At 39.3% G+C, this 15,294-nt stretch overlaps 1 protein-coding gene across 1 annotated transcript in view; it reads right to left on the reverse strand.

The window, feature by feature from the left end:
• The window catches only part of PTPN18 (protein tyrosine phosphatase non-receptor type 18), a 54,199-nt gene extending 42,071 nt beyond the window's left edge, over window positions 1-12,128 (reverse strand). Inside the window, exon 1 of the mRNA XM_081935774.1 lies at window positions 11,987-12,128. Within this exon, the coding sequence (XP_081791900.1) occupies window positions 11,987-12,079 (93 nt within the window). The 5' untranslated portion in view covers window positions 12,080-12,128. The remainder of the gene's footprint in view (window positions 1-11,986) is intronic.
• Window positions 12,129-15,294: the final 3,166 nt, after the last annotated feature.

Below are 15,294 nucleotides of genomic sequence, written 5' to 3' on the forward strand. Positions count from 1 at the left end.
TTAAACTATTAATGTTATTGGGGTTTTAACCTTTTTGAGTATTGTAATTTATTTATTTATTTTTTACCTCCTCTGTATGACACTGTGCTGACTGTTGCTTGTGTACGTCGCCCCGAGTCCCTGTGGGGAGAGGGGGCGACTAATAAGTTTAAATAATAAATAAATAAATAAATAAATAAATAAATAAATAAATAAAATAACTGGTAAATACCACCTCTGACTGGTCCCACCCCCATCTATTCTCTGCCTCACGAGCCCCAGCTAATCGGGAGGGAATGGGGATTTTGCAGTTACCTTCCTCTGGAGTGGAGTGGGAATGGAGATTTTACAGGATTGTTCCCAAGCCACGCCCACCATGCCCACAGAACCGGTAGTAAAAAAGTTTGAATCTGGTTAGCACCTGCTTGGAATTAGATAAGGCTACGTGGAATTCAAGAGGGATTGGACTTAGGTTTTTTGTAGAGATTCTAGTCCGATCCCTTTTTTAATTTTGCCACCAGGTTCTGCCATTCCTTCTCCTACAGGCCTTCAACTCTCAGAATTCTCCAGCCAGCCATTTTAAGGTTGCTGTAGTTGAGAAACATTGGTATAGAACCAGTGAAATACAGAGCTCCATGAACCTAAAGACCTATAGTAGCTTTCCAGGCCGTTTCTCCAGCTGATTGTAATTGTGCAGTAGGCAAATCCCTATCCCTAGTTATGAATTATCTTGGTATCCTATAATACTGACTATATGCTGAGACCAGGAAAGCTTCATTCAGCCCTTCTGGGAAGCCGTGTTCTTACTTTGATATTTCCTTCTCCAGAACTGGTTGGGCCACTTAATAGTTTCTCACATCCCCACCCAAGGTTGCTCCAGGTAGGGTTTTTTTTTAAATTTTAAAGATAATGCAGATATTCCCTTGAGCTAAGATGAGACTACATATAGGAATTAGCAGTGTAGGAAGTTAGCACCCACCCCTCTCCTAGGAAAATGAGATATTTTAGGAAATACTAAAAGGGCAGAATATTTCCCCTGAAAGGGAGGTAGAAACTCACCCCCCCCCACACACACACATTTGTCAATGGACCATTAAGGCCTGGGCCAGTCTATTGTACATAACAAAGATCTACACCCTTCAGGCAGAGCCATAGGAGAAATTGCCCAAAACCCTTTCGTTACATCATCACCCAGCAAGGCTCAACCAAGCCTGGGACACAGACAACCTACAAAATTACCACTGCATGGTCCCATGAGAGTCTGACAACCAATCAGAATTCAAGCTCAAATTCAAAAGCCCAGAGAGGGCATAAAACCCAGGCACTCTCAGCATCTTTTCCCTTTTTGCCCAAGACCTCAAACCATGTGATCCTGTCCACCGTTAAACCATCTTTCCAAGCAGTCTCCATATTTCCAGTGTCTTTCTTCCCACTTGGAACTGAACCCAGATGGACATTTCTTCCAACAGCAGAGAGTCTGAAAATGACATTTATGATCATTGGGCAAAGTGTACCATTCAGAAATAAAACTCTCCTATGGAACAGATTTTATGGATTCTCTGAGAAAGGGATGGGTCACATAATCCTTCAAGACTGTAAAGTTTGTGTATTTTGAGACCATGGAGCTTAAAAAATTTCCAAAGCCTATCTGATTTACCTTACTGCCAATGAAAAATGTCATCATTAGCATATTTCAGAATCTATCAAAACAGTTTATATCCTTGGAAGGGCTCCCTAATGTTTTATCAAAATCCTTTTCAGTGTAATTGGAATCTACTCTGCCCTGTATAGTAAAAGGATATAAATCTTCTTTCTCATCTACATGAGATTCTTTAAAATATTTTGAACTGGCTGTTTTATCTTTTCAATCCCGCTGATTAATTGCCTCAGTCACCATCGTGGCAATGCTTCTTTTGTCATTTTGATAAAAGTCTCCAATCCTGCCAGAGAGCTTTGAAGCACCATCTCCATTCTAAGGTCTTTCCTTTCAAGGCATCTGGTTTGGTTTCATCTTCAGTTCCTCAGATTCCTTGTTCAAATCATTATTTCATCTAAAACAATACTGAGCTTGGGTCAAAACTTGGTGGTACTCCATTTGTCACTTCCCTGTAGATGGTAGAAGAGTAGAGCAGGACTTAATATGGGTCTCACCCTCTAACTATGGGGATGAGAAAACTTGGGTTCTTAGTGAGATCCAAAAACCTTTCCTATGATTTTAGTGCAGTCTTCCTCCTTGTATAATACTGTTAAAAGGAATCTAAGTGGGTTAAGCAGGAGATAGCAGGGGATGGCGTTTTAGCAGTTTTCACCCAATGGTTTTTATTTATTTTGTTTTGTCTATCTACCTCTCTGCATTGAAATCAGTAAAAGAGAAAATGCATAAACCAACCTCAGGACAGAATGGGGTTATGGGCTTAAAATGGGGTTTTAGAGAAACAGTGTAGCTTTCTATACAATGGGTACAAAGTCCTCCAGCTAGCAGAACTGGAAGTTAGGACTGTGCTCTTGAATAGGAGTTTTCAAATAACTCCAGTCTGCAGAACCTGTTAAGCCCTGACCACCCAGCAAAGTTCTAGCAATGAACAACTGATTGTGCTTGAGGTTCCACAAAAAACAGTTGGAAAAGCCTAAAAAATGCAGGCTGCCCACTTAAAGCATGAGGAAAGGCATTAAACAATGAACCTTTAATTCATGGGCCTGCTTTGTTTGCAGAATGTGCTAGGAAAGGGAAAATTCAAATTACACCAGTGAACTGTTGTTTATATATTTTTTCTTTGCTTTTGTGTTTCCTTCCCTTAATGCGCACATTGTTTGCACCTGAGAGCTTTTTCTATGACATTTTGAATTCCAGTTCCCAGGTGCTGATTATTGTTTTAGCTTAATCAACAGATGATATCATAGTGGAACCCTGTGCTGACTAGCCTGGATGTGCCTCTAAGACATCACATGAGCTTCCTTTGTGGCCTTTGTTTCTCTCTTTGCCCAGCCAGGGCTGAGCAATGGCAGGTGAGGGGAAACAGCCCATGACTTTTATTTATACCCTATCTTGATCTGGATAGAGACAGCAAAAGACTAATGAATAGATCTGGCAGAATGTCTTTTTCTTTCACCTGTATCTGGATGACTGCTTCTTGGCAGAATACATTTAGTTACCCCTCCTGTACAAAACTGTTTCTGGGCACAGAGAGATTATAGGATGCAGAATTACAATTTTATCACTATCAGTCAGCCTTCTTTTGTTTATAATAATTTTTTTTATTTTTGAATAAACACAAACAGACAAAACACAATAAACACCACAAAAATATCTTCCTACAAATTGTAAAGAGTGTGTCAATTGGTTACAAAGAGCTTTCGTTCATCCCTTCCACAGTCATCACCTACAATTCATATCAAGTTATATGTTTTAAATCAAATATATATTTTATATATTACTATCATCATACCTCAATCTTCATATGACTATAATTGTTTTTACATCCCTTTATATAAAATATTCAAAAAATTTAAAGCAAAACCACATGATGGCATTCCATTATCTATTTTCAATATCATCCAGCAACATTACATCTTTATGACACTTTCTAAATAAAAATTAATTATGTTTAAAAAGAAAGTTTCTAGACCTCCTTTCTTAATCACTGTTTATAATTTATATCCAATTTCCCTTTTATGTCAATACAAATATTACATTATTATCATTATCAATCATTTATTTAACAATATCCGTCATCATTTCATTTTTTTTGGTCTTAGTTTAACTAAATTTGACTTACTTTTTTAAAATATTATAAGCTTTTATACATAACAGAGTTTCTAAACTTCCTTTCATGATCACCATTTAGAATTTATACCAAATTTCCTCTTATCAAACCAATACATATGTGTACATTGTTATCATTATCAATTATTTATCTAACTATATCAATTATCATTTCATTTTTAACATAATGCTCTAATTTTAACTAAATTTGACTAATATTTTATTAGTTTTCATATCTCAACCTGTGTCTTTCCAGTAATGGTGCAGTCTTATGTCTTTTGCCATTTGTGGAATTAGTCTTCTGGTTATTTCCTGAATCAAATTTGTGTGGACTTCTCTTCGCAACTTGTTGCTTTTTATATATCTTGTAAAATCTTGAGACCCTCCGTCAGCTTCTTTAATCAGCTTATCTTTGGTTATCAGTAGTGCTTTTGTCAAAGTTTCTCTCCTTGAATCCATCAATTCTTCTCTTTTTTCTTCTTCTTCTAAACCTTGAAATCTGGGGTAGAGCTCCTTTCCATCTATCTTCCCTTTCCATGTTCCACTCTTTCCATCTCTAACCACACTCAGTTCACTGTCAGTATCCACAATTATCTTGCCTCTTTGTTCATTTTTCCCTTGGGTTTTTAGGACTCTAACCCCTACTTTTTCCATTTGCTGGATATCTTCAATTTTTCCATCGAATTTTACTGCATTACAGTCTATATTTTCCAATCTCTTCTCAATTCCCTCTGTTGTTTCTAATAATTTTTGAATTTCAAACATAATCTGTTGTAATGTTATGGTTTCTTTTTGGTGTTGTGCCATACTTCCAACTCATAAACACTGCCACTCTAGTTTCAAAATAAGATTTTGTTTTCACTTCTCTCCAGTTGCCAAAGAAGCATCCAAAGAGCACCTGTGTAAACAACCCATGCTTTTCTCCTTATCTCTTCTGTAAACAGGCTGAAGCCTTTGAAGTGCAAAGTAAAAATGATCAAAGAGAAAAAAGAGAAAGCAATATTTCCAGGACTCAACCTTCAACCTCCAAGTGGCAGTGTAACTTCTTTTCCCTCTGATGTTATTACCCTCTTTATATTCCTTTTATATCTTCTTTATATTCCAGGCTTAAAAGAAACAAAATTATTAAATGGAGCAAAATAAAGAGAAAAAAAACCCTCCAAACCAATATTATAAAAATAAAGAAAAAGATTTAATCCATAGGTAAAAAAGAAATAGAAGAAGAAAAACCAATACTTTCATTTTAAAAAGTAGGAAATATTTGCACAACTTCTTTCCATTAAAAAAAAGTATAACACACTGTCCAATATAGCTTAATTTCGCTGCTTATTTTTCTTTTCTTTGCAAGTTTAATTTAGCTTTGATTTTTTGGGGCAGTCTCTTTTATAACAATAAAATTTCCTCACCAGATGGACACACTTTCTCTTTCCGCTTTCCTCCCGTTGCGGAACTGTCCCAACTTCAGCAGCTTCTGTCACCGTCAAGAAGGGCTTCTCTTGGATCAATCAGTGGTTTGGCGGTGTCCATGAGATCAGCAAGACATATTCTTCTCTGTCACCATCTCTTCGGGACAGTTTAGGTCCAAAAGGACCGTCCAGTAGCAAAAGTATCGACTGCAATCTTGGAGCTCCGAGATCGCACATCATACCGTTGCGACATCAGCACCTGTCTCACTATCAGTCAGCCTTCTGTCAAAACTACCCCATCTTCAGGACCACCTAGGATCCTTCCATAAAACACTTTTGACTGATTTGTCCATTCCCTTTCAATTTTTATTCCTATGAACTTTACTTGCCTTTAAAGCCATGGCCAATTTTCTTTTCTGCTCTTATTTATTAGATTTGTATCCTATTTTTTTTTTGAGGAGGTGGGTTACAATTCAAGGCAATGTACTTCTCTTTGTACTGTGCCTCTGCTAAGATTAGAATTTATAATCTCCTGTTTTCTAGTCCAACACTTTTACCTCTAGGCCACTCTGGCTCTTGTTGCCCATGAAAATCTATTTGATAAGAATATATACTTTTCCAGCAAAGGTTTCAAATTTCACACCAAAACCTTTCCCTGTGTTAGGTTGCTCCTCAACTATCCTTGAATCTGGAGAAAAATGTATCTGCATGCCATTTCTTGCCTTTATTCCCAGTTAGCGTGGTCAACTGGATTTCATTCAAGATGACAAAGCTGAACAGACATCAAGGTTCCTTTGGACAGATTAAGAAGAAAAATCTTACTTTCTATGCCGGAACAACCAAGGATGACAATTAATGTGTTCGTTGGGGTTGACATAAAGACAACATCTTGGGAGAGAGAAAGTGTTGCCCTGGTCTGTTTACACCAAAGTTACGTGCAAGAGCAGAAATTTTCTAAGACAAAGGCCTCTGTTTGTTGATTAAATCCTGCAAAAGGCGTGGACCCTGATAACTGGAAATTTAGTATATTCTTTCCAGGAGGGACTTTTTAAAAAAAGAGAAACAGGAACGATAGTAAATACTGTTTTTGCCTCATTTCTACTCTGTTGGACAGCCTTTGTAATAATAAAATAGTAAGTACTGTCTGCATATTGAAAGGGGGGGGGAGGTTTGGTCAGTTTTGGATAAAAACAAATCGCTCAGATATACCTGGAACTCAGCATGCTAGCATCTTAGTAAATTAGTCTCTGATTTGGAACAAAATTATTTACCCTGGAAGTAAATCTATTCAAAAGTAGCATGTTTCTTCAAGGTAAATAAGAATCCTTTTCTTAGGCAAGTTTGAACCCCATTTCAGAAAGCAACCAATTCCTTGTTTATAACCTCTATGGAAGCCAACTGTGCATCCCTTTGGTGCAAAGAGACACAGAAGGTTCGTGGTTTTTATTCCTTTATTATTTTAGTCGTCTAAGCTAGCCAGAGCTTTATGGAAATGGGCAAGCTTTAAAATTAATAAAAACAAAAAAACAAAGGGGGGACATTGCAGACATCATTTGAACTATTTTTTTTTTCAAGCTCTGTGCCTTCCAGACATCTTGGACTAATACTTCTTTCATCCTCAACCTGAAAGTTGGTGAAAGCTGGATTTAAATACTTGATGAACCTTTATAGAAATTGGCTCCAGGTCTCATTTTCTGGGCTTTTACTGGCCATTCACAGAACAACATGACCAGCGTTTGAAAAGGTTCATATGTATTCCAAGGGCTCTTTGGAAAGTCTTCAGGAAGAGAATTGGGTTATATAACAATGAGGAGGAGCAAATCTCTTGGAGAACAGTCATTGTGAGAAGCTTCATGTGGCCAGGCAGTGGAGGCTCAAACATGCTGCAGCTTGTAGAGATCTCAGTAGCTAGCAGGGAAACTGGGCTGCCTTGATATCACTTTCAGTCTCTTGGTGGAATAGGAAGCCTAAATTGACCATATGCAGGGTGGAGGAACGTGGACTTAAAAAGGAACTGTTTATCAAAGCATGTCTTTATTTGTTTATTTGTTAAAGCTATATATTGCCTTGTTCTTCGCTTATAGAGAGATAACCCAAACATACAAACTCAAAACATATAACAACATATATTTTATTCTTGATGAATATATTTTATTCTCCTTAGGTAAACTGAGAGCATATGCACCAAAGACAAATTCCTTATGTGTCCAATCACACTTGGCCAATAAGGAATTCTATTCTATTCTATTCTATTCTATTCTATTCTATTCTATTCTATTCTATTCTATTCTATTCTATTCTATTCTATTCTTATTCCATTCTCCAAACATTGATTATATACTCTGTGGAATATTAGTTCAAAGACAAGGACTTTTCCGCCATATTATGCCAGTTTGATGTAGTGGTTAAGGTGCTCGCTTAGCAACAGGAAACTGTGAGTTCTAATCTTGCCTTAGGCACGAAAGCCAGCTAGATGACTTTGGGTCACTCATTCTTTCTCAGCCCAACTTATCTCACAGAATGGTGGTTTATGAAGAAAATAGGAGGAGGAATATTAAGTATGGTTACTGCCTTGAGTTATTTACAGAGTAATAATTAAAGTTGGATAAAAATCTCATCAATCAATAAAAATAAATTTTCAATACATACAGTTTCTGCTTCCTCTGCCTCTAAGCTAAAAATGAAATAGAAATATGCACACAGGCATATTTCTGTTTCACTATCTAGTTTGTGTGTGTGTGTGTGTGTGTGTGTGTGTGTGTGGTGTGTGTGTGCATGGGTGTGTATATGAAAGCCAGTGGGAAAATATTTCCATTTCCTTTTTCTGTTTAAATCAGCAGGTTATTTGATGAGGCCTATTAACCTTGAAGTCAAGATTTCTAGTATGTGAACTAGGTTTTCACAATCTATCCTTCCCCAACATGGTACTTTAAGGTAGGATCAGAGGTGGGTTTCTGCCCATGTGCAGAACAAGAAAAGATTAGTTAAAAAACAAACCAGCAATGGCACCAGTGACTGGGGAACCAGTCGGGGGCATGGTCAGCTTGCCGTCCTTACAAGTTTAGCGACCCAGTCCCAATTTCCACTACCAGTTCTCCTGAACCGGTGCGAACTGGCAGCAACCTACCTCTGGGTAGGATGCATTTGACTACAATTCCCAGAATTCTGAGCCAGCAAAGAAAGAAGTATGTCCCAAATTTTCCCTTATTTGTTATTATCAAGTGAGGATGGACCAGGGAATATGGGGGAGGGGGAAAGGAATAGTACTTTTCCCTTCCTGTATAATTTCATACTGTATCACTTTAGATTTAGTGCATTTCTCTTTACCTATATTTTCCAAGCTAAGATCCTTCAAACGTTGCAATCTGTCCTCTTTGAAATGCTACTCTAGCCCTTTCATAATTTGAGTTGCTCTTTTCTGTACCTTCTCCAGTTCTACAATCCTAAAATTATACATTAAGTGGGAATAGTCATTTTTATGATGAATTCTTCTTTCAATAGTGACTACTGAAATCCTTTACTATGGTAGCCAGTGTGTTTATAGGAGGAAATTAGGAGGAATTGAGTGTTCCTAAATGTCACTTACAGTACAGATACAAAATAAGCCCCTTGAGTCTGAAACACCTCTGCTCATCTGCTTCCTAGCAGGATGTGATTACATTATGCAAAGCAACCCTTTCCCAAATGATTCAATCCAGGACCGTGTTTGCAAATGTACTCATTTTTTAAATCCAGTACCTGCTGTGTGGCTGCTGACCATGCAGGTTGAATGACATCTTAAACCTGAATTTAAATGGAATGTATCCATGTTATCAGTTAGGGACCTATGGACCTACTGTCTACTTTTGTATCTCTGTTAGTAGTAACATTTTCTAACCACCCACCGGTTCCACAGTAATGGTGATTTATGAAGTAGGGAAGTAACTTTACTTTATAAAATTTATAAAGCAGAGTTACAGCAAACCCCTACCGCCCACCATGAAAGCTGGAACGCCCACTAGTGGGCAGTAGGGACCAGGTTGACTACCACTGAGTGAGGGCTTTCTTTGTGAACCCTTTATAATAGTGGTTGTTTTTTGTTTTTTTTTAACTCAGTTCAAGACCGACAAGTCTTTGAGGCATGTAGAAATATAATATCAACTTGTCAGAGGGCTGGCAATCATACTCAGTTTAAATACTCAGTTTATAAAGGGTATTTTGAATTTGCAGAATGGATCTGTAAGGATGTCTTACACAGAATGGAAAACTATCACTATTTCTTAAAATGTAGTTGGCACTGCCAGGACCAAAATATGACTCATAAGATATAGAGGGTTCCTGCATGTGGCCCTTTATGGTCAAACATAGCTGGCTGTATTTTCCCATCTCTCCAAGTGAGCTAAGAAATCTAATGAGTCTTTCTAGTCAGTTCACCCATAAAGTGACCAATTTCAGCATATCTTGGCACATGATGTGCAGTAGCCAATTGGGATGCTGGAGGGCTTAGAAGGACTCATAATTTCAGTTGTCTAGCTGAACATGGAAAAGTCCTGCTGGCTTTGTGTGCCAGAAACCTAGGTTCAAAGAAAAAAAAAACTGTATTCAGATTTATAGACTATAATCTACTCTTCATTTTGCACAGCTCTTGATTTCTAACAAATTGTCCCTCACAATTCTAAAGAAAGCATTCTATTTTTTGAGGGGGAGAATTGCAGAGAGAGGCGATACAATCCAGCGCATTCCTTTTAAAGTTCCATAAATATGATTCTAATGGAAGAGAATATTTGTAGCTCAGGGTTGAATTGTGGGGTCCTTGAGCTCGGTTGTTTTCTTGCAGACGTTTCATTACCAAACTAGGTAGCATCCATTAGGTAGCACTGATGAAGTTGGTAATGAAACATCTGTGAGAAATCAAACAAGCTCAGAGAGCACCAAGGACCCCACACAAATACGATTCCACAGCCCCTGCCTCTGAATCATTCCTTTCTCATTTTTTGAAATTGGGAATTATTGGTGTTTCTTTGGATAGAAATTTGAAGCAGAAATGCAAAGTCCTGCTCAATAGTGCATCAGGGCACCATTACTACATTTTAAAATAAGTGGTTACATACAACATCTAGAGAGGAAGAAGTTCCAACCGTAATGTCCAAAGTGAGTGTGTCAGTGGCTGAGAACAAATCTAAAATTGCTGGTTTCTAGCATCCCCTTCTTAGTGCCTATGCCTGCAGTTAAACCAGTCCTCTGAATTTAAAATAACAGAACTTTGGATCAAACACCTCATCTATTTGTTATTCTACAAACTGGCTCACAACTTCTTTTGTAGCATTAGTACTTTTGCCAGACTTTAAGGTTATTTGCAGAAGGTTTAAAAGTCAAATGGGCTTCAGAACAGTACCACAGTTTGCACCTGTAAAGTTTATTGACAAAGCAGGAGTCAAAGCAATACATTATAATTCAGCACTATCTTGCAAAGGACAGAGAGGAATAGAAAGATGGCTTGTGTCCTACAGAAATTAGGACAGAAATAAAATGAATGAATGAATAAATGAACTACAAATATCCTGGTTCACAGCTTCTTATGCGCTCATATAAATATCACTCTAGAGTAGTATTTCTTAAAGTGTGATCCGAGAACTACTGTGGATTCCCCAAGACCCTTTCAGGGGTCCACAAAATCAAAAATTATTTACATTGAAGAGATTTGCAAATATTTGAAACAATGCCGCTCTTTGGATTATTATTATTTATTTTAAAAAGGATAGGGTTTTTCATGAAATGTATTTACTGACATTTGTGTTAGCATCCAATGGACTTAATATCATTATTTTTACATAATTCAATAAATATTGTACGAATGCATTGATCTTCATTTTAATACACTAAATATCAATAAATGTAACCCATACAAACAAAAGCTCTTTTCGGGTTCTGGAGCAAAATGTTTACGAAACACTTCCTCATAACACTGAATACATTGTAATTTATGAGAAATTTTTGTCACATCTGATTGTTGGTTTACTTTGACGGCAAATGAGACATTGCTTTCTACTAATGCCATTAAAAAAAAACCTTTTAGCAACTGCTCTCCATGATACCAGGCTGTATGAAGCCCGGGCTGTATCAACCGGGCTTGATACAGTCCGGTTACTTCACAGTGCTTAAAAGAGAGATACGGGCAAACATATCCCAGTTGCTAAACAATTAAACACATATATTGGCTCCCTCCAAGAACTACAATAGACTGGCCTTCTCTCTTGGCATTCATCACCTGGCCACTTAACCTCAAGAATAATTATTGGCCAGCTGTAGAGGGATCATCTTTGCTTTTCCATTAGCTTTGGCAAAAGGACCCGACAGTCTTCGCAAGATAGACATCAGGCTAGAGTTCACACAAGAGCACATCAATACAATAAAGTGTGCACTGAAACATGAGCAAAAAGATATTTTTCAGCAGACCAATTCCACAGAAGCATTTACCAGGTGAGTTGCGCACACCCACCCCATTCTATTTTCTTTCCTATTTATTGGGGGGGGGGGGGAAGGCAAGCATACATTTTGTAGGTCAGACAAAAACCCAACATGTGTGTCTTTCTTGGAACAGAAACACAGAGCCAGGAACAGCTGTTGGATTTCTGTTTGCTGGGTACCTAATCAAAGCACTAGAAAACTGGGAGAAAGAGAGACAAAAGCCAACAAATAGCTTTGCTGCTGCTTTGCTCCTAGCAAACAGAAAGCTTTGGCTGTAGAAAAAAAAAGAGGGAAATAGGTACTGACAGAGACAGTGCAGGGTAGAATGAAGTTACTTCACAGCTTCCCTGAGGCCCCGCTCTTCATTTCCAGAGAAATAGATCTCACTCACCTGGAATTCCTCAGCCAGCTGCCCTTTCTCCTGCCCGGCCTTAGCTTCCACCTGGGCTAGAAAGCCCTTTAGGTATTCTTTACAGCGACTCATCCCTCTGCTTAAGAAGAGGGAACGGTGGCAACGTTGGAGCTGAAGGTTCTGAAATGCTAAGAGGAAGTTGACATCCTTGCACCACGCCTCCAGATTGTGGCTAGTGGGATGGGCCCAGCAGACCTGCCTGGCTCTCTGCCTCCTCTTGGGAAAGGGATGGTATCTTTCCTGCACACTGGGAACAGGGTGTGAACTTTGAGCACCTGAGAAGCACAGGTAAACCAGCACTGTTCTTTGTACAATCTCAAGATTTACAGCACAGACAGTAGCATCTATTTGCTGCACAGATAGTAGCATCCTTGATTGTCAGTTTCCCCGTGTGGTATCTGGGGGGAGACTGTGCCCCCCTAAACAAGTTCCTTACTGTACACATAAATACCTTGCCCTACCTAATTTATTTTTTAAAAGATTGAAAGTTAACGGGAAACCAGTGTGCTTCAGCATGAATAGAGTTCCCTGTATGCCTTTTGACTCTACCAGCATTCTTAGAAAATAAAATGCTTTGTGGCTTAAATCCTCCTTAGCTGTCATTTCTACCACATGTTCTGAAAATCACATATATACTGTATATCCCATTTTATACTCTATTTGGTATTTCAGGTGTTGCTAGCCACCTTGAGGTCTTGAAAAACAGGGCCTCCATCAATCAAATAAATAAAACAATTGCCCAAGAAACTGCTTAACCTGTTAGAACTGCTCTCAGTTGCAGCAATAGTGCACATCCACACCATAATTCATGTCACATGGTGTTTTTTCCATGTTACGTTTGCATCACTAGTTCTAATTTATGTGTGTTTCTTGTAAATGCTGTAGAAAGTTTATCTTCACAATAGAGGGACGCTATTGTATAATGTCGATATCCTTTTATTATAATCTTCTCCTGTGTATAGTCTCTCTTAGGGTAAAAAAGCATAGGATCTGGTTATTGTTCTATTGTTCTATTGTTATTGTTCTATTGCTGCAGTAACAACATAAATTATGTACTGTGAAAACGTATTTCAGTGGACTAATTCAGCAGATGAATGAAATAACGAAGATGTCCAGGAAATTAAAAAAACAACAACACTGTGGCCAATGCAAATGATACCGTTTGCATAATTTACATTATTTGCACATTGCAGGAATTTAGCTAGAAATTGGTCTACCGAACCATGCAAAGTCTGTTCAGCTTAAATTAAGCAAACTGAGGACTCACTGTATATGAAATTTCTAAGCTTATTTTTTTCCATTTTAATTTCATTTCTTGTTTCTAATCCTCATGGGTTTCCAATGCACATGGTTTCTCATAGAGGATTGAAATGCTTTATTTTAAGCAGTTACATTGAGTTTTCATATCAATTTTCCTCATTTACAAGTTCCCACATGGTGCTAGAATTGCCTGGTTGGGCCTTGAGAAATTGCCTTGAGAAAGAAGTATGAAGCTATATGATTTTCGAATCTGAAGTGAAAATGAATTAGCTTTAGTTGAAAATATAACAGAGCAGGGAAAAAGAAGTAGCTCAAGAAATACCATGATAGTCAGTTGTTATAGGAAGAAAGGGTATAATGAGTTTAGCTTATGATATTCACAACAGAAAGCTCCTGGCAATAGTAATTTTAAAAAAGGCCAGGAAGATGAATGATATAAAGTATTCCCCCATGCCCATCATTGCAAGTTCTTAATGCTTCAAAGAGGATAGAACCAAGAATGACAATGGATTAGCCTTAGGTAGATTGTTACATACATACGGACATTGTTAAATTTACATGTTTTCACATGCTCACCAGGGATTGGTTGCCCAAACCCCAGGAAATTTAAACAACTGTCATTGGTCAGTTGGTCTGCCAAAGCTCCTTAAAAGGCGAGCTCTAGCAGCCCAGCCGGCAGAGCGCGGTCACTTTATTCTTGCAATAAAAAGTGCTGAAACTCACTCTCGCCTCTCGCCTGCTGCTTCTCGCCAATCTAACACTGGCGACGAGGATGGGATCGCAAGCATCCCCTGCACCAGCGATCTTCGACCTGCAAACGGAAGACTGGCACATGTAAATAGGGTGATTCCGGATGTTCCTAGAAGCCAACAACTACCAGGACTGGCCGGACAATAGGAAGTGGGCATTATTCCTAACTTACTGCGGAATGAAAATCTATAAGATGGCAGAAACATTGATTGCCCCAGCAGATGTAGAGACCATTCCATGGACAACCCTACAACGCACCCTGGAAGACCACTATGCACCATCCGCCGCCCCCTTGGTGAGCCAGAATGAGTTTTACCACCAGCACCAATGGGAAGGAGAGACGGTGAACAATTTCATGGCCAGCCTCTGAGAAATTGCGACCCGATGTGAATTCATCAACCCATAAGAAATGATGAAGGACCGGATCATCCTAGGAATGAGAGACCTCTCCTTGCAAAAGAAACTGCTAATCAGAAGGGGAGTCTCATTCAAGAATGTGGTCTAGGAAGCCCGGGTAGCTGATTCATTGGATAACTCGACAGCGCACGTAAGGAAAACCAGTGGGGTACACCAAACGTTCAGGGAACCCAACTGGGCATCCAAAGTTCCGGAGTATGATGATGAAGGAGATGATGCAGACGTAATCCACCACGTGTACCCAGAGAGGAGACAAAGTGCAAGGGACAGCTTTAAGACTTGTAGACTTCAACTCCCAGAATTCCTCCTCTCGCTCTTCATCTCGATGATGTGAGGATGGGTGGGGGGAGGGAGCTAAAACCGGTTCTAAATGGCACTGTAGGTTTGTGGAATCTCTTCTATAGAAGAGGTTAGAACTGGCAGCAATGTTCCCTCTAAGGTGTGCGGCTGTGCGGCCGTGCATGTGGCAAGAAAACACCGCGCAGCAGTTTTCAACTGCCACGTAGTGATTTCTACTGCCACAGGCTCCGGAAGCTGGGGAGGTCCTTTGCAGGCGGCTAGAACTGGCCGCCCGCAAAGGACCTCCCTGGACTTGTTTTGATGAGCACGGGCGACTGACGCTAGTTGTGAAGCCCCAAAGCCCCTGCCGCCACCGGAATAACTGCTGCCACCTCCTCCTCCTCTAACAGCACTGCCGGATTTGCCGCCCGGCGCTGTGGCTGAAGTGAAGACACCAAAGCTCCAGCCGGCATCCCCGCGCGTGGCAGCGGCGCCTCCCCCTCCGCTCAGAGCACCTGAGCTGAGCCCCACGTCATCCCTGCCCCCTCCTCCTCTGCCATGCTTTTGAGGAGCCATGAGGC

The sequence above is a fragment of the Natrix helvetica genome, assembly GCF_964273705.1.
Source record: "Natrix helvetica genome assembly, chromosome: 1".
NCBI classification, from domain to species: domain Eukaryota; kingdom Metazoa; phylum Chordata; class Lepidosauria; order Squamata; family Natricidae; genus Natrix; species Natrix helvetica.